Genomic DNA, 19,544 nt, shown 5'->3' on the forward strand with positions numbered 1-19,544 from the left:
CACAAACTTGTATGAAACAAGCTTCATAGATTAAAGTATTCTGGGTTTGTTACAGTCTGGGTGAGGAAAGCAACTCTAGACTAGTCTCTCAACCAACTCTGGAGTTCATGGTCCAACCACAGTCCACTCAATGACTGTATGATACATATGTCATAAAACTGGACAGCCTTTCTTCTTTGGGAAAGCTCTAATATGGTGCATTGAAACAAAATTGTGTTTACAAGGTATTGTAACTGTCTATTGTGCTTTATGTGAGTTAATCCCCATTAATTACTTTTAGATGGTGCTTTTTGAACAATGTGGACCAGACTTTATGTTGTTAGTCAGATGTATGGCTATAGGGGACTAACTCTGGAGTTGTGAATATCAGGGTCTTACAGAAACGACAGAAGCCAGGCCATGCATTCAGTTCTTTCACAATCCTGTTTTTCTCCCATTGGCTGAGGAAAAGGCTGGTTCTGCACTGCTCTCTCTCTCTCTCTCTCTCTCTCATGCTGCGGTCGCTGTCAAACCCATCATCCTCAACCTCCTCCCGCCGAAAATGAGGTCACACGGAAAAAACGAAAAGTAAAGCTATAAATAATACACAGCTACCGCAGTGAGTGCATTCTGGAGAACAAGATATTTTCAGGGCACCATCTCTGCACAGAAATACAATTCTTTAGGCAGATGAAAACATCTGTTTTGTTTTCCCAAAGCACTTAACATTTTCTGTACATCTGTTGTTGCATAAGACAACAGAATCTAAAGCTTTAGAGAAGATATTTAGGTATGTATTTGTAGAACCAAATTCAAAGATAAAACTTTAGTTTCTTAATACTAATTCCAGGTCTTATCATGCCAGATTCATCATTGCAGAGTAAAAATATCTCATGCTTTGATGAATAACCTTTCATCAAAACTTGCTCCACCTGTTAAAACAACCTTTTCAATGACTTCACCTACAGTGTGCATAGCTATTAAGACATTGTTTCAGCAAACCTGATTTCAGGTCTGACTCAATTCTGGCATGGAATGGGTACTTTCACAATTCAATCAATATCTGATGTATAATGTTATGTTTTTTTTTCTTTGAACATCCTGTTTCACTGAAAAATGTTTCACATTACAGAAGTGAAATGGGTTGTGAATATAGTTTCATATTGAACTGCATAACTGCAAAGGAAATACATTTGAACAAGGTCTATAAAAATGCTTATAAAACAAGTCATGAAACAGAACATTCAACGAAAAATGTATGGCAGGACTTTATTTTATCCATCGGGGATTAACTGAATGGCAAAACTGAGAATTCCATTCCAGAAAGGAGCCAGACCTGAATGTGAGTTTGCTAAAAACAAATGCCTAAATGGCTATTTGGCTATTGGGAAACATTACCCAGTAGCTAGGAGACGGCACAGGATAAAGAAAGACTTTCAGAGGTAAATAAATTGATGATAAAATTACAACGACAAACATTTTTTTCTTAGGAATAACATGAAGTGATGAATTGTACACAATAGGACCAGGAACGTGTAATAAGAGCATAAACAGAGTACATTTTGATTCCATGTTGACTATAAATAATGTTTTAACAAAACCAGAAAAGAAAATACTTTATTCCACACATTAAAACCAAAATAAGACACAAGATAATCACAACCCATTATTTTCTACAGAAATAAGCCCTTTAATTTGAAAGTCTTATTGATTTCAGCTTGTTTTTCCTCTCTCTCTCTCTCTCTCTCTCTCTCTCTCTCTCTTTCAAAGCAGCTCAGCTCTAACATGAAAGGCTCAGAATGAGGACAGAACAGCCTGCCAAATAACATTTTTCTGAAGCTGGAGGCATGCGGCCAAAAAGAAATCTGTAAAGAAAGAGGAAGGGCAAGCGTGCATTACATTTATTATAAGACGGGCACTCTGCTCGCTGCTCTCTCTCTCTGAACACGGGCCGGCCGTATTAATTCATGTCTTTAGAATGGAGACGCAGTGGTTTGGGTGCACTGCAGTCTGATCAAGTGAACAGGGAGGAGGGCAGTGGAGGGGTGGCCTTGACCTTCATCGGGTCAGCCCGTCTATAGATGTAGCAGATTCAGCGTGTATGATGTAATATCTGGCAGAGAGGCAAAATAAACCACCCCTAACCCAGAAAGAAATGTTGTTTACAGGCTAACGTGCAGCTGCAGCGCTCACTGGTTGAGCTGTGTTTACATTACCTTAGCTTTATTCACATCTCAGTTAATCTATGCCACGAGCAAGAGCAAGCCTTTAAAGTCAACATGAAGTCAAAACTGACCCCATTTACTTAATGAATGTTGCTGATCTCATTGAGTGTATGCATTTTGTATGCATAATCTTTCATCAAAACGTAATGACTTTCTCCATCACCTCTGAAACAACTTTCTTTTCTGTTGACATCGCTTAGGCCACATATGCTATTAGATTCTATGTTGAGTAAATAAAGTCCTACACTGTAAAAAATGATTGTGATTTTAAGAGTAAAAAATGCTTCATTAAAAACATGTAAATTGGTTAACAAAAGGTGAAAAAAAAATGTCTATTATTTTACAGTAAAATACTGTTAAATTTACAGTTTTGGAAGTGAATACGAAGTAATTGTATAATTTCCAGTGAAAAAACGTAAATTGACATTCCAAAAAGTCCTTGCGTGACACTTAACATTTGATGTATTTTCACTGAAATAACTATATTTCTTCTTAGTTTTTTTCTTCAGTTATGTGCATTAGGGTTTTGAGTTACATCTTTGTTAAATTACTGTTTCTTGCATTACTTTAGTGTCATGTGTTAATAAAATATGTTGGTTTTTTTACAGAAATTTAATTACAGTAAATTTCTGGCAACCACAGCTGCTGCTTTTTTACCGTAAATTTCACCGATTTTTGTTTGTTTTACAGTGTACATTTTTTTTGTCTTGAATATCCAGATTCACGCAGAAATTTTCACATTACACAAATAAAACTGGTTGACATTTAATTTCCTGATAACCAGAGCATGTTACTCTCTTGACTCACCTTGTTGCAATGATCACCGATCCTGCTGTATCCTGACTCGTAAATGCACCAGATTCACACCAGCGATTCTCTTATTTCCTGATCTCAGTGTGATGGTACAGCACAGTGCTAGTTTGTTCTGACTGCATTTGCAGGAGAAAACTGTAACTTCAAAGTCACCTGTGCCATCTAATCACCAGACATGTGTCTGGACGGCAAAGTCCCGCTTCATTAGATGAAAGAACAAGGAAGTTGTGATGTAATATCACTGGTTACATCACTGGCTTCAACTTGCATAATAGGGTGCCACAACAGGGCAGAGTGGCCTTGATCCGATGCTGACCTAAACACCTGTGTACCACTGAACTTAAGAACATGCTTGTTACCTGACCGCCTGCCTATGTAGAAATAGCACAGCCGCCGTACTTAGGTAACACTGTAAAGTAGTGTAAATCATGCCAAACATTAGCGGTTGTCATATGTCTCATAAGTGTCTGGGGAGCACAACACTTAAATATGTGCATTTTCTAATTGCATGCATGATATTTCTGAGCTATTATTTTTTTTACTTTTAATTTTGTTCATAACACACCATAGTATGACTTGGAATATAGGCCGTATGGACTACTTTATGATTATAATTATGATGCATTTATCATCATATTTGAAGATTGACAGTACTTAAAAACTGAAAGTCAGTCTGCAACAGCATTAGGGCGCGTAAATGATGACAGAATTATAATTTTTGTGTAAACTATCCCTTCAAACAGTTGTGTAGGACACGTGAGGAGGCGCATACACGCGTTTCAGGGTCGCAGCAGTGTGATGCGGCCCGTTTCCGAGCAGGTGTGTGAGCGTATGTGTTTCCCTGGCTCGTCTGTTACCGGCTAGTGCGGCTACGTCTTTCACGTGTAAAAAAAATTCATATATATTGAGAGGTTGTGTTTTGTTATTTATACAGCCTGCCTATGTATCTATGAATACATTAAATGCTAATAAGACAGTAAAATTCATGAAAAGGGTGCAAAGACAATGAAGCCTACTTTTTGAAGAGGCCTGTCTAGGACTATGAGTGGTACAAAAGTTCAGCCCGTCATGTCCTGTGGACCTTACGTAAATACTACTATCTATGACCTTTACACTGCTCATTCCCACACAACATATTTCTGTCAGTCACGCTAAAGCACTATATTGCGTTACCCTGAGCAGACTGAGTGAAAACACTGTAGGCCTCAGTAGACCTTTTGAACACACAGGAACACAATGGCAACACGTCCCTTGTGCAAGACCTCATTTTTAGCCACAAAGTTACAGTTGAGGCAGCTGTATGCAGCATTTCCCATGTGTTAAGGGCCGTTCACACAGGACAGGTTCTTGCGCTCCATCTGAATTATGTTAATTCCTGGTCTATGTACACATGCTTCAGATGGACATCTTTGGCCGTTGCATCACTGTCAGCATCGCACCGCATCAGCATATTGGTTTTTTGAAAGTGAAGCGTGTGATTCTTGCAGCTATAGCTGAAGCAAGAAATGAAAAAGCAAGAAAATCACTTTAAAAAACCCTCCTATCTGCCATTGGTATGAAAAAACATAGCCCCACGCCACGCCAGATTCTTGTCATACGATGTTTTGGATGTTACACTTTTGGGGAAGTCAATTAAAAAATTGTTTACTCATAGATGACTCTAATTAATTAACTAATAGTGCAACAATATATCGTGTCACAATATATCGCAGTTCAAAAATGCAACATATGTATCGTGTTTAGTGACAATGTGTATGTGTATAGTTCACCCAAAATGAAAAATACTGTGTGAGAAAACAATTTGAGTTTTCAGAGTTTTAGTGTCAGTACTTTAAACTTGCTATGATAATGCCAAATGTCTTATATTACCAGTAAAAAGTGTCCTATATTATTTTAAATATACCTAGACAGTGACAGAGTGCAAGCATATTTGTATACAATAATTCTGTATTTTCAGCTTCAGAATCATGAATACTTTTATTCTGGTGTCACTATTGTCCTGTGCAGATTGGGTTACCAAGTCCAAGCCTATTCATTTCCACCCCAATGTAATACCAAATTTAATATTTTAATCAGCATTAAAAACCTTTTATCATGTCTTTTATAATATCATATCGTGAGTTCAGTATTGTGATATGTATCGAACCGTGACATGAGGGTCTCTATACATCCCTATAATCTAATTGAAAATAAATAAATTGTATATATCATCACCATGCTCTTTATATAAAATTGGATATAGTACGTCCAATACATTTATCCACATACAGTATATAGGCCTACAGTATATTTGCAAATATATCTGCATATATATATATATATATATATATTCACATTTGCCGATATATACTATAGAGCAAATCTATTGGATTGTTTACATCATTGCAAAATAAAACCCATATTATCATTCAGCTCTAATCTGTACAATAAGGCATGAAAACATTAAGAAATGACAAACATTAACATCATGATTTTCTGTAAAGCTGCTTAGAATCAACGTGTATTGTGAAAAGCACTATATAAATAGCTGTAACATTTTGAACTATAGGTGTCTATCCACTTTAAGAATGAAAATAATAAAATATTTTTTTCAACTATTTTTAACAACCTGTAAAACTGTGTATCCAAAAAATAGCTTTTAAAACACTTCTTTTGATCCCTACATCCTGTTCCATTTCATCACGCTCCATCTAGCTAGAACGCAATAACATGTCCTGTGTGAACATCCCCATACACTACCGCTGGAAAAACTGTTTCTCTGAGGCTTCAAGCAAGCCGGGATTGTGTAAACGGAAGTCTCTCTCTATAAATAAACCCTAATGGGGGAAGGTGTATTAGAGACCACCACAAAACTGCACTCCCACTGTGAAGATGCAGGCCTGACCCCACGCACCGAATCCTCTCGTTAATATCCTTCCTGCAGTCACACACTAAGAGCAGGTCTGATAAAAAGATGAGAGAGCTGTTATGCAACATGCCCTCAGAATGACACATTATACGACACATATGCAGACACATGAGAGCAGAGACAACACACAGGTAAGCCACAGAGGTCTCAGTTCCTGCCACACAGCTGCCGATGCGGGGGTGAGGACGACACAAAGAGAGAAACAGTGGTATTATGACAGGAAGCAGCTCTTGGGGCGACAGACGGGGTTTTTTGTCTCAGTGAAGGGTCACTGTACAGATAACGTACACAAAACGTTTTTTTCTGCTGGCCCACACAGGCCTAAAATTACAGCAGGGTAAAAGTACAGTTTTTAACCTGCTGATATTTTCAATAGTTACACCACAAAACTGTTTTATTTTTTAATCACTGTATTTTCATTTTTGCCAGAAAATAAAATAAAATATAGATCTGGACATTATGCACCTATAATGTAGCTTCATGACAGACATTCAAAAACACACTTTTACTGGAAAATTAAGGCATACAATGCAAAACAGACCAAATGTTTGAGTTTTACACTACCGTTACAAAGTTTTGGGTCAGTGAGGGTTTTTTTTCTTTTTGAGAAAAATGTATACTTTTATTCAACATGGATGTATAAAATTGATCCAAAGTGACAAAGACATTTATAATGTTACAAAAGTTTTCAAATAAAGGCTTTGTTTTGACCTATTCATTTGAACTTTTGAAAAATAAAAAAAATAATCACGGTCTCCACAAAAATATTAGGCAACACATGAATTACATTTTAAAATATATTCATATAGAAAACATTTTAAAATGGAATAATTGGCATGAAAAATATTTTTACATTTCAAGAGATTGCTGTGTGCAGTTAAAAATAAACAGTGTCACTATTTGAGTCACTGAATTTATATACTGTATGGAACTGCATCAGTCAACAAATAGCCACATTACTGACACACATATGATGTGTAAACACGTCAACACTGTATACCATTACTGCAACCGTGTGATGAAAGGGAATAAAAAGGAGGATGACAATCATGTCCCTTTGTTATACATTAAATAGGTTCACAGCTGCCTTTACCCATGAATCTATAGTTCTGTGGGCAGAGGAGCTGACTGAGAAACCCAAATCACAAGTGAGCAGCGACGCAAATCAAAGCCAAATGTGCAGAGGGGGGTTTTGGTGAAGTCATGTCCCACACCCACCCATCAGCCGGGCTTCATTACTCACAGAGACAGTCCTTTCAGTGCAGGCAGGAGAGAGCCGCCCCAGGCGATCCCTGTATACGCTGCTGTCTATGATTGCTGCCATTAAGCAGCCAGCTGTGCTGCTGGCAGTGAAAGATCATCTGTGTACTCCTCCGTCTCAATGAACCATTGAAGAGTCTGTACCTCTTCTCTCACACTGTCTCTGCACAAAACACATGCATGACACTTTGCCCTCTGTGCTGCCACCTGACAGGGCTCGCAGACTCAGTGTCCGAAAGAGAGAGAGAGAGAGAGAGAGAGAGAGAGAGAGAGAGAGAGAGAGAGAGAGAGAGAGAGAGAGAGAGAGAGAGAGAGAGAGAGAGAGAGAGAGAGAGAGAAAGAGAGTGTATTTTTCCCTCAGGATTATTTTTATAGCCAGTCAGAAAGAGACCAGAAGCAAAGGTCACAAGCAGTGGTGCATCTTCCACCAGCAAAACTACATAAACACAGACAAAAAATAGGGGAACAGTAAAGGAGTGTTTCCCCACAGGATTCATAGAGGATTCATTGAGGTTCTTAAGGGTCTACATTCTCCCCTGCAAGGAAAAGGAAGTGTGGGGCGCGCCTCCCCAGGGGGGCGCCAGAGCATTCCAGGGGAGGCGCGGAGAGTGTTAAAAATGATAGCCTAATAATTAGATTAAATTAATACATTTAAAAAGTTAAATTGTTATTATTCTGAAAATAAGGCCTCGTTTACACTGCATGTCTTGATGCCCAATTTACCGTCCGTTTACACGTTTACACTTGCCATAGCCTACAATCTGAAACATCGCACATGCTTAAAGGGTTAATTCTCTTGCACAGATGGACGAACGCGAAATATGCTTGATGCTAGCTCTGTGATTTAGGCCTATGCAAAGTTCGCCAAACATCACCATGATTTTGAGGCGGAGGAGGACCGAAAGTTCCATCATTGCAGCCTGCGCATGTGCTTCAGTTATTGTGTGCAAGAGAGATCTCATGACTGGTGGGAGCATATTCTGTTTAAATATTGACTTTAACGAGGAGCAGTGGGTCCGAAATTTTAGGATGAGCAAGCCAATCTTTGATATGTTGTGTCAACATTCCTCTCCTATAGACGACACAACGTTTTGTCGGGCCATCCGTCCCTTTGCAGAAGGGTTTCTCTCGTCATTAAACCGCGGAGATGTTGCCTAATGCCTCAGAAAATCCGATCTGCCTGTTTACATGACAGTCGCATTGGCACATATCCACTGGGTAAGTTGTGTCAAAAGGGAGGCCCACTGTCTTAGACTTTGAAAACCTCTGTTATACACTTTTAAGTTGATAATATTATTATTAGAAACAACAACAACAACAACAATAATAATTTTGTATTATTAAATACTTATTATCATCTCTAAGACATAAACTGCACTGTAAAATAATTAATATTTCATAATAAATTAATTAATTATAAGTAAATGAATTATTATAGTAGCAAAATCACAATACTTGTCTTAATTTTTTCCCTTGCAAGAGTTAAAACCTCAAACTTTTATTTTGTTGGAGTCCTTTAAGTTTCTATTATAAAAAGTTACAAAACACCCAAATTAGGGCTGTGAAAAGATTAATCGCGATTAATCGCATCCAAAATAAAAGTTTGTGTTTACATAATAAATGTGTGTGTACTGTGTATAATTATTTTGTATATATAAATACACACACTTGCATGTATATATTTAAGAAAAATTTGTTTTTTATATATACAAATATTTATATTTATATATGATATAAATGATATGTTAATATATACAGTATATACATGCAAATATTTCTTAAATAAATACATGCATGTGTGTGTATTTATATATACAAAATAATTATACACAGTACACACACATTTATTATGTAAACACAAACTTTTATTTTGGATGCGATTAATCGCGATTAATCTTTTCACAGCCCTAACCCAAATGCAGATTAAACTCACAACAAATGCAGAGATGGAGTTTGCTGAATAGATATTCACAGACACTATACTTAATTAAATCGCAGCTTTTACATTTTGATAAGTGCACTAAGCAATATTGCGATTTCAAATTTTATTTTGATGGTGCAAGCTATGGTGCAACATATAATGTCAATAAATTGTACAATAATAAAAAGAATTGTACAATAATTGTACAATAATAAAAAAATATATATAAAAAAATATAATAATAATAATAATAATATAAATGATTTTTAATAAAAAATAAAAAAAATAAAAAAAAATCTCAATTAATGGGGTTCTTTTTTAATGAATCAGAAATTTTTGCACGTTAAAAAACAAATACGACCTCACTTTTTGTCAATGACATTCACAAACTTTCGTCAGTCATAAAAAAAATGGATCGGATTCGATTTTCTGCATTTTTCACATCCGTTGCTAGCCTTTTGAGAGGTGTTTTGCTGATTCAGAGCCACCGAATGTTGAATGCGAAAAAACGTATACGAAAATTTCGGCCTCAGTGTGCAAGGACCTTAAGAGCGAGCACATGGTGTGCGTTCTCTGGGTGTTTGTAGATCTGTTGCTGTGCCACATGAGCAAACCTAAACCAATCACTATGTGTTATCACCTCAACAGCTGTTCCGCAAGATTCCCATCACAAACTGACTAAAAATAACCACATGTGTGTTACACAACATCCATTTCACTGTCTAAGCAACCAAACCTTTGTGCTTTAATCAGCATTTACAGTTAATATTAACAGGAGAACTTGTATTACTGGGCTTGATTGTTTAACAGCAAAAAAAACAAAGGGAAAAAAGGGTTTTCATTTTGCTTCATAAGGCCTCAAACACACACTTTTCACATCATAATGATCAAGCCAAAACATTGAAGCCAAACCGTTTATTAAAGTCACTCATGTGGGCTGATGAAAATAATGGGTTTGAAGATTTTAATCCACAGCATTGTTCCTTCTGCGGAAGGATTTCATCCCTTGAAAGCAAAATGAAGAGAGCTTTCACTAAACAAGACAGCGGGGCAGGGGTCTGTGCGTTTATCAGCAGTAAAAGATCGCCCTTAAGGCTACGGGTCAAGCAGGGCTAAACACAATTAAGCCATCAGAGAGTTGGCTAGATCAGCATGAATGCGTAAAATACAGCACTTGACAAAGAAGGTTTACAGGATGTCGTAAATGCATAACGGCCTTGCGGAGTTTGTGCAGGAAGAGCTGTGTTTGTAGAACACAATCCGATCTGAACGAACAAACTACAGTCATCACTGATAATCAGACAGAAGGAGTGAGAGTTGCGAACAAGCCGCACCACATCTGGCGCAAGATGAACATCTCAAACAGACAACTGCCAGACACACACATAAGAATATCAAAGAATACAGCAAAAATAGTAATATTAAGAAAATGATTGCAATTTGAAATAACTGTTTTTAATTTTAATATTATTTATTTGTCTGGCAGCAAAGCTGAATTTTCAGCATCATTGCTCCAGTCTTCAGTGTCACATGATCCTAATATGCTGATTTGCTGCTCAAGAAACATTACATTTCTTATTAGTTCTTACTAAACTACTGAAAGAGTTGTTACCTGTAGCAGAAGAGCCTCTTCTCAATATTATTAACTCGTCTCTGTCTCTAGGTCATGTCCCAAGACTGTTCAAGCTGGCAGTCATTAAGCCTCTTATTGAGAAACGACGATTAGATCCAAATGAATTAACAAATTACAGACCCATTTCAAATCTTCCATTTATGTTTAAAATACTAGAAAAAGTTGTGTCTGCTAAATTATGCTCTTACTTGCAATCTCAGTCTGGTTTCAGGCCCCATCGTAGCACAGAAACTGCTCTTGTTAAAATGACAAATGACTGACTTCTAGCTTCTGACCAAGGCTGTATCTCTATACTAGTTTTATTTGATCTTAGTGTTGCGTTAGACACTAAATACTCTTAGATTGACTACAAAATTACACTGGTATTCAGGGACGGGCATTAAGCTGGTTTAGATCGTACCTATCAGACCGTTATCATTTTGTCTATTTAAACAGGGAAAAATCTAAGATAACGTCAGTAAATTATGGAGTGCCACAAGGATCTGTGTTAGGCCCTCTTGGTAATATTATAAGAAAACATGAAAATAGTTTTCCACTGTTATGATACACAGTTATACATTTCATCACAATCAGATGAAATCTCTAAATTATCTAAGTTGACAGAGTGTGTTAAAGATATAAAATTTTGGATGACCTGTCATTTTCTTCTATTAAATTCAGATAAGATTACTTATTGGACCAGAAACCTGTACACAGAATCTCTTCGAATACAATTTGCATTTAAAAGGATGTACTGTTACTTCTACAGTTAAAGACCTGGGTTAGACAGCAACTTGTCTTTTTGTCTTCCACCTCAGAAACATTGCTAAGCTTCTGAACATGATATCTGTTTCTGATGCAGAAAAAGCCTTAAACAGTGTAAAAGTCTTTACTGTCACTTTTGCGCAATGCAAAAATTCTTTTTGGAACACAATTATTAAGATAATTTTGTCATTGAGAAATACCATGTATTACATTTAAACATAGTCATGGTAACAACTAGTCAGAGATGACACAATAGTAATTCTCGGTTATTTATTGAGACTGAAATGACTTGTGGTTCAGACAGTGAGTCAAATGTTAATTCTGTAACCGCTCTGAAGTGAGTCGTTAGACTGACTCAAAACAATAATTCACCATGAGTTTGAGTTTTTGCTGACTCACTTAAAAGAACCACAAACCATTCACAAATGGAACTACACTGGTCACACTGCATGTTTGGGAATGACTATGCAATCAATGTGCAGGAAACACTGAAGAAACCTGCTCGGGTCACATTCAGACAAAAGATCCGGTGTGCTAATCTGAACACAGGAGAAATCAGCGAGCTTGTGCTGGGCCTCATATATCAACAGAACTACAGAGACAGGATAAAATGTGCTGCAAAAAAGGAGAGAGAGAGAGAGAGAGAGAGAGAGAGGCAGTGCTGAGTAAGGAGATCTGGTGGCAGTAAACTCTCCTCCAATGGCAGCCATAAATAATGGAGCCGTGAAGGAAATTGTGTGTGAGCGAGGGACACAGGAAACTTGAAAGAGGGAAAGACGATGGAAAAATAACAGCTTTCAAAGAAGGCCAGAGAACAACACAATCCCGCGAGTCTTGTTGGGAAATTGCTGTTTGGTCAGGCGTTGAGTAAAGTAATTAGGTTAAGTTGTTTGACAACTGTACAAACCCATCATAAGTTAGATAAGTGTTAAGTGTAAAGAATCGGTGAAAAATATGTCCCAGTTTTAAAAGCATGGACATTGTTAATTCACAATGACAGAGAATGTTTTCTCTGAACATCCAGCGTTGTCAACAGTCTATCGACTACATCAAATAGTTCTCCAGTTAAATAACTCAGAAAACAAAGGTAGGTTCACAAAATTCGACTAACCCATCCAAAACCAACAAACAATTATGCTGGTGGAATGGATGCTGATTTGTAAATATATTTTTGTTCCAGTCATGCTAAAATACACAATCTGGTAAGAGCTATGACCTAGTTTACCTAGTCACTGTGTACACTACCGTGTCCTCAGTGTCACACAATCCTTCAGAAATCATTCTAAAATACTGAGTTGGTGCTCAATTATGATTGGCGCTCAATTATAGATAATCGTTCTTATTATTATTGTTGAAAATTGCTTAATATTTTTGAGAAAAACCGATAGGATTCTTTTCTGAACAAATTTCAAAAGAACAGCATTTATTTGAAATTATTTTTATTTATTTTGTTTATTTAAATTGTGTTTAAAGTGTATCGCGGTTTCCATGTTTCTTGAGCACCAAATCAGCATATTAGAATGATTTCTGAAGTATCATGTGACACTGAAGACTGGCGTAGTGATGCTGAAAATTCTGCTTTAAATCACAGCAATAAATTACATTGTAAATAATATATTCAAATACAAAACAGTAGTTTTAAATTGTAATGATATTTCGTGATATTACTGTATATCACTGCACACACACAAAATACACTATTAAAATTTCTATCAACTATTAGGCCTAACTATTATAGGCAATTTCTTTTTGTCAATTTGTCAACACTTTTTGTTATGCTGGTTGAAACTCTATTTACATCCTGTTAGCAATCAATAATAGAGGTGGTCTTATGTGGAAGTCGCAGGACCAAAAACTGTTTGTCCGATAATTTCATTTGGTCCGAATGCAATGATAAGATGCCCTACCTGCCTGTCAACATATGTATTTCCATACCTTCGCGCAGACATCACACGTCATCAGCACTTCCGTTAGGCTAAGCAAGTCACCAAAAGTCACCAAAAGCCACAAACAAACAGAGGCCAACTTTTACAGTTCCTCCTAAACCAAAACAACGAGCTTATGCTGCATTCATGCCATGATGTAACTATATTTACGAGATGGCAACCCGTAACATTCCAACCAGAGCTGTTTACGTCCTCAGACTCGGATTTATGCATTTCTATGTCAACGCTATCAACGCAGAAATGAATCTGCAGCAGTCAGGACGTAGAGGTCAGAGCTCTGTAAGTTGTTTATGATAATGAAGATATGATATGATCGAAATAAACAGTGTTTTAAGATGTTCAGGTATTCAGGTTTAGAAAGTGTAATCAAACGTAAAATAGCACTGCACTTTATAAATAAAATTATACATTACAAATATAGTTACAAAAGTTATTCAGTCAAGAACAAGTGTCTTTTGTTTGATTGGTGTTGTTATAGTGACATCAGCAGGAATATTAGTGCTGTCACTTTAAGAGCTGCACGGATCTGCACTGTTTCAAGCGTGCAGCACAGAAAACAGCGCACAAGTCGTCTTGTGCTGAATGGTTTAAAATCACATTGAAATCACTTTTTCTGTGAGCGCGCTTTGGATGGGTTTGCAGCGCAGAAAACAGCGCGCAAGTCGTTTGAATGGCTTAAAGTCAAACTGAAATGCACACAAAGATATCAATAAGAGGAATCGAAATTTTAATTTTTAACACGTATGCGCATGGATATCACACTTACGTCGGTCGAACGTCGGCCATGTGATGACCATTATTCAGGGTTGGAATATGACAAGCAGCAGTTTCTAATTCGCTACTAACACAGAAGTATACGGAGATAAAACAGCACAAGTATCGATAACAGTATCGTTTGTCCTGAAGCTTATCGGTAGTCCGGTATTGACCCAATTAGGTACCGGTCCAAAAAAATACCGGTTCTCGGTACCCATCCCTAGTTTTGGAGGAGGCGTAGCTTTGGAGAGCACTCTGAAGTGGGATCTCTTAGGTAACTTTGCATAGCCTACCGTACCTTTAACTTCAGATTAAATGTTCACCTTATATTCACCTCACTTATTTGAAGCAGACTTAATTTAAACAATGGCAGGAAGTGAACAGAAATAGTGAAAAAAGTGGGGGGGGGAAAATTGCGTAAACGTCATGAATATGAAAAATGTCCTGTTTGAAAACTTACAGAGTGCCCACAAGTTCTTGATGAGGGTAAGTGCACCATGACACATGCTGGGTCGTCGGCCTGTGCATGTGTGGGCGCTATGACTACCGTCCCGTGTGCCATACTAAGATTTCTCTTTGAAATCTTTTATCGTGTGCTCATGGCCCAGATGGCGCTGTGCTGCTGCTAACGTTACATAATCAAAACAGCGTGAGCCGTGAAACATTTACAATCTCTTGCTCGCTGCCTTTCTGTCTCTTTTAAAGGACGTCAAACCCTCTGTTATTTTCCATCTTTTCAGCAGGCCTTCTAAACAAATAATGATCTTATTGTCAGACATGAGCCATTGATCTGAGAGTCATCCAAACCCCAAATCATTCCAGCAACATAAAGGATCCCGTCATATTGCCTCCGCAGAGCTATTGTTCCGACTTGAAATACTCCACAGCTGCGGCTCAACGCACAGCACATCTCCGGATCAAAGATCTTGGGAGGAATGACTCACCAGAGCTGGCCACTGGATCTGCTTGGCTTTTGTTCCCTGCAGCTGGGCACCCTCCTTCCTTTTGGCCCAAACCAGCTGATGTTCCAGCAGAAAGATCTGGAAGTCTTCGTACACCTTGACCCACTCACGCTTCTCCCACTCAAGGTCGTCAAACTCCACGTACACCTGCGGAAAGAGCAAGAAGAGGGGTCAAAGCTTGATCACATTAGCATTCTGAGCCCTCGTCCTGTACGGCCCACATTAGCGTCATGCTAGAGAAGTTCTCCTGCTGTATAATAAAAGCATATAAGTGGTGTGGAAAGACATTTTTTGAGTTGATATGGAATTGTTAAGGACTTTCACAGGACTTGCATCAAAGTTACCCATTGCATTGAACCTTAATGAGTAAAGCGCCAGGTCAAGCTTTGTTGTAATTACATCATGTTGTAATTGCCATTCAATTTCAACTTTGATGTTGTTTACCACTGACATATTAAAGCACAAAAACTCCAAGACATTATCTTTGACACTCTGTTCTATATACGTAAGCAACTTTGCCTCTAAAAATAATAAACAACCCCTGCGAGCGCAATTAGATTATATTTTCCCTTCAAGGCTGAGTTTTTGTCAGGACTTCACTGGAACAGAACATGAAATCTACATCCACACAGGGTACAGAATAAAATAAATAAAGAATAAAGGGTAACACTTTATTTTACAGTGTCCTTGATACATATGTTACATGTACTTACCATAGTAATAACAGTAAATTATGCATAATTACATGCAACTAACCCTAAACCAAACCCTAATCCTACCCAAACCCTATAGTAAGTACATGTTGTTAATTAATATTAATCAGTACTTAAATATACTGTAACATACTGTAACAATGACACCTTCAAATAAAGTGTAACCAAATCAAGTTACAACTGATTCATTACAAAAGAAGGACAAGCCAAATGAGAAAAAAACTGTTACTGCATTCCCAACATGGGTCAGACACTCAGTCACCTCTCAGATACCAAATACAGACATTTCCTGTAACATAATGCTAGAATAAATAACACTGGTTTTAAGACAACTATGATTTCCATTACATTTTATAATACAAGAAAATGGATGGAATTGGAAATCCACCCCCTTCACTCCCCTTATAGAGCATTTTGGGGTTTAATACACCATGGTGGTCTAACTAAACAAAGAAAGGAAAGAAAAAAAGAAAAACCCATAATCTAAGCACTTCAAGTCTTTAGAACAAGCATGCTTCAGTTTACATTCTTGACATATAACATGTACCATCTAAATTGCAGAACATCTTATAACTATAAACTGCGTGTTCAGAGTGAAGTGTTCGGTGCGCACGCAAGCAGCTTATGATCAGATTTTTTAATTTTTAATTTTTTTGCATCTCAGAGCAGCTCAGTTCACAGTAACTCCATCTCTGTATGAGCTGCGAGTTTAATGTGCATTTGGGAATGCAACACGGGCTAGGTTTAGTTTACACATTAGCATCATTTCTAACATTTTTGTGAAAGTTACAGCATTTTATTAGTATTCCACCAAAATAAAAGCTCAAGAATTTGAAATGTTACAAGCTTCCGGATTTGAAAAAGTAAACCCTAGTGAAAAATAAATATACTAAAACATATTTGAAATACATTTATTTTATTCTAAGTATACTACAAATACATTTACATATTTGTGTACTTGCTATAAATACCATGCAATTGTACTTTTAGTATACTAACTGGTATACTTAAAGTCTGCTAAATTGGAACAACTAATTTTGCACTTTAGTTCTCCGGAAAGAGAGCCGAGGTCCAACTAAAGTCTATACTTAAGTATATTTGATTGTGCTAAAGTGGAACTATTGCAAGTATACTTTAGGTACACTTTAAATATCTTGCATTTAAAGACGGATATTATACTATCCTTACTAATCGTGATATTAAAACAAATTGTAGGCTTAATATTAAGAAATGTGCATTGTGCAGTAAAGTTCTCCAAATAAAGTTTAATTATAATAGCAGTAAGTCTAAAGCAATATGTCAGATTATGTTAATGGATTTTGTAGTATACTTAGTATAAAATATATGTATTTTAAATACATTTTGGTAAAGGTTTTTTTTCACTAGGGAAGAATTAAAAGTGTTTGTTAAAAGTGAAGAATTTAATTAGTATTGTAACTTGCAGTGTAAAATAAAATGTATATAACAATTGTATTTTAAAGTAAAATTCAAATTTACAACAGGAATATATTTACTTGCATGTCATGTGATCATTAACAGACATCAGAGTACCTTGAACAAACAAATGTGTAGTTGTTATGCGTAGAAATGTTAACTTAAAATTTAAGGGGGTACTTCAAGTAATTATTTTCCATATAAGGGGTTCAGCTGACAAAAACCTTTGGGAACCCCTCTCGCAGTGTTTTAACAAGAGCATCTGATAAACAACAACTTACTGTAACAGAAAAAAGTTCAGTGCAATTTCACAGCCATAAAAGCTCATTGGTCTTAAATGACCTCATTTGGATTTGATTTTATGGACAGACGTGGTCACTGCAGACCCACTGAATGTACAGTCATGGCGCTAAAACTGTGCCTCTGTCCCGCTGCGGTGCTTAGCTGTGAAAGCCACAGCCATGTGATTCAAAGCGGAGCTGGTGTGCAGGACGTTTGTGTGTTTGTGAGACACCGAGACAAGAGGGAGAACATGTGTTTGAGCTGCTGGATGTTTTCAACATATGCAGCATGTCGTAAAGACAGCATGTTTCTGGCCTGTCAAAGTCTCCTCTTTCACCGCGTGTGTGCGTAAGGCGGGCGTAGCGTGATAGGCTGGAGAACTGGTTTCCAAAAAATAAGCCGCACTGAAGGTTTGGCACTATTTTTGAGCCTGTTTTCCAACTGGAAAAACTGTTCCTCCACTGGACAAAGTCCATCTGTTGACTAATACGATCCTGCGCACAACACTTCTAAAGTGCGTTCAGAAAGCACCCAGCTAATGATTTGAAATGCACAGATCTAGTGCTGAGAGCTGTGGGAATCATCAGCGCGAGTGAGTCAGCCAAGAGCACATTGCACAACCCCAGTGCTGAGCAACGTGCAGTAACAGGAGCGGGTTTCATCATGTGGATTCATACCAGAAATGATTCACTGACTGCCTGTTGTGGTTCTCTCACCATGACTGGGGTTGTGAGGCTCTCTAATGAGTGTTTGGAGGGGAACGAGTGAAGAACAAACCTGTCGGGGCAGATTTCACATCTGGACCCCCCTGTTTTGTGCAGGCTGAGCTGAAGAAAAAGGCCAATTTTTAAGTATCACTTGAAGCAACAACCTATCCCATTTCTGATATCAACAAAAATCTCACAGTGGTGTTTTATAGGGATGTTGTCCCAACAGTAACCCAGTGGCAAATGAATGAAAGACAATAAAACAATTTAATACCAAAACAAAGTGAATGGAGCTAGCCTGTATCCAAAAGTAGCTTTTTAGCTAGGGTTCTGTTAGTCCTTACACCATTTCTTAAGGCCCTTTTCACACCAAGCATAATAACTATTATCATCCACACCAATGGACGATACGGTTCTGGTTATAATTAGCACGCATGGCGGTTTTGTCGTCTGCTGCTTTACATGCTCGACCTCTTTAATGTGGATCATGTCATGTGGATTCTGATTGGCTGTCCATGTTTTTATCAGCTGGAAAAAAAATCTTTCTGATAGTTGATACCAATGGTATTGGAATGTCTGTGCCGTTATCATTATAGTTGTGTTGTGGATTCCCTAATGGAATCGTTCTCATAGAATGATTATTAAAACTTTATAGGTTTTAATTATAATTATAGTCCTTGGCGTGAATAGCCCCAAGTCCATCTATTTAATCTATGGGATCTTTAATCGTTTACAATCATAATCATAATCATTTAAAAATGAATAGCACACCTCTCTTCAACAAGCTGCATGATTTCAGCTATTATTTAAAGCTGAACCAATATTAAAGCTGTATACTATTCTAAATTAATTAAAAATAAACCAAAATCAGCCATTTCAAAAGCTGCAAGGGAATTAAGGGATCACAAAATTATGATGTACAGTTTGAAAAGCTGAAAAAAATTACGCTTAGATGTGTGATTAAAATATTTTTTTTAATAATTTGAATGGTAGAAAACAAAACAAATCATGTAAAATGTACAAATTAAGAAAATGCACATGCAGAATTAAAAATCCTATATAAATCGCACAAACAGTCCAAAGTATAACCACCAGTCAAAAAGCTCAGAAAAATGTATTTTCCACCATCTTTAGTGTGTTGGTTGGTTGGCACATGTGATGCACACATCCTTGCACAACAGAACAAGACACTCCCACCTCAGCATCTGTACATCTGGATGTGTACACTCTTAAAAAAATAAAGGTTATTTATTGCCATTTT

At 37.2% G+C, this 19,544-nt stretch overlaps 1 protein-coding gene across 5 annotated transcripts in view; it reads right to left on the reverse strand.

Annotated features, from left to right (window-relative positions):
• Positions 1-19,544, reverse strand: part of jmjd1cb (jumonji domain containing 1Cb) — a 137,978-nt gene that overhangs the window by 57,589 nt on the left and 60,845 nt on the right. For 3 of the 5 annotated variants that reach the window (XM_084434496.1, XM_084434497.1, XM_084434495.1), the window contains exon 2: positions 15,130-15,294. In XM_084434496.1, coding sequence (XP_084290622.1) covers positions 15,130-15,294 — 165 coding nt within the window. Of the gene's footprint in view, positions 1-3,011; positions 3,236-15,129; positions 15,295-19,544 lie in introns of those variants that run through there. The other 2 variants (XM_084434500.1, XM_084434502.1) reach the window with 2 other exon arrangements.

Source organism: Rutilus rutilus (genome assembly GCF_951802725.1).
Source record: "Rutilus rutilus genome assembly, chromosome: 16".
NCBI classification, from domain to species: Eukaryota; Metazoa; Chordata; class Actinopteri; order Cypriniformes; family Leuciscidae; genus Rutilus; species Rutilus rutilus.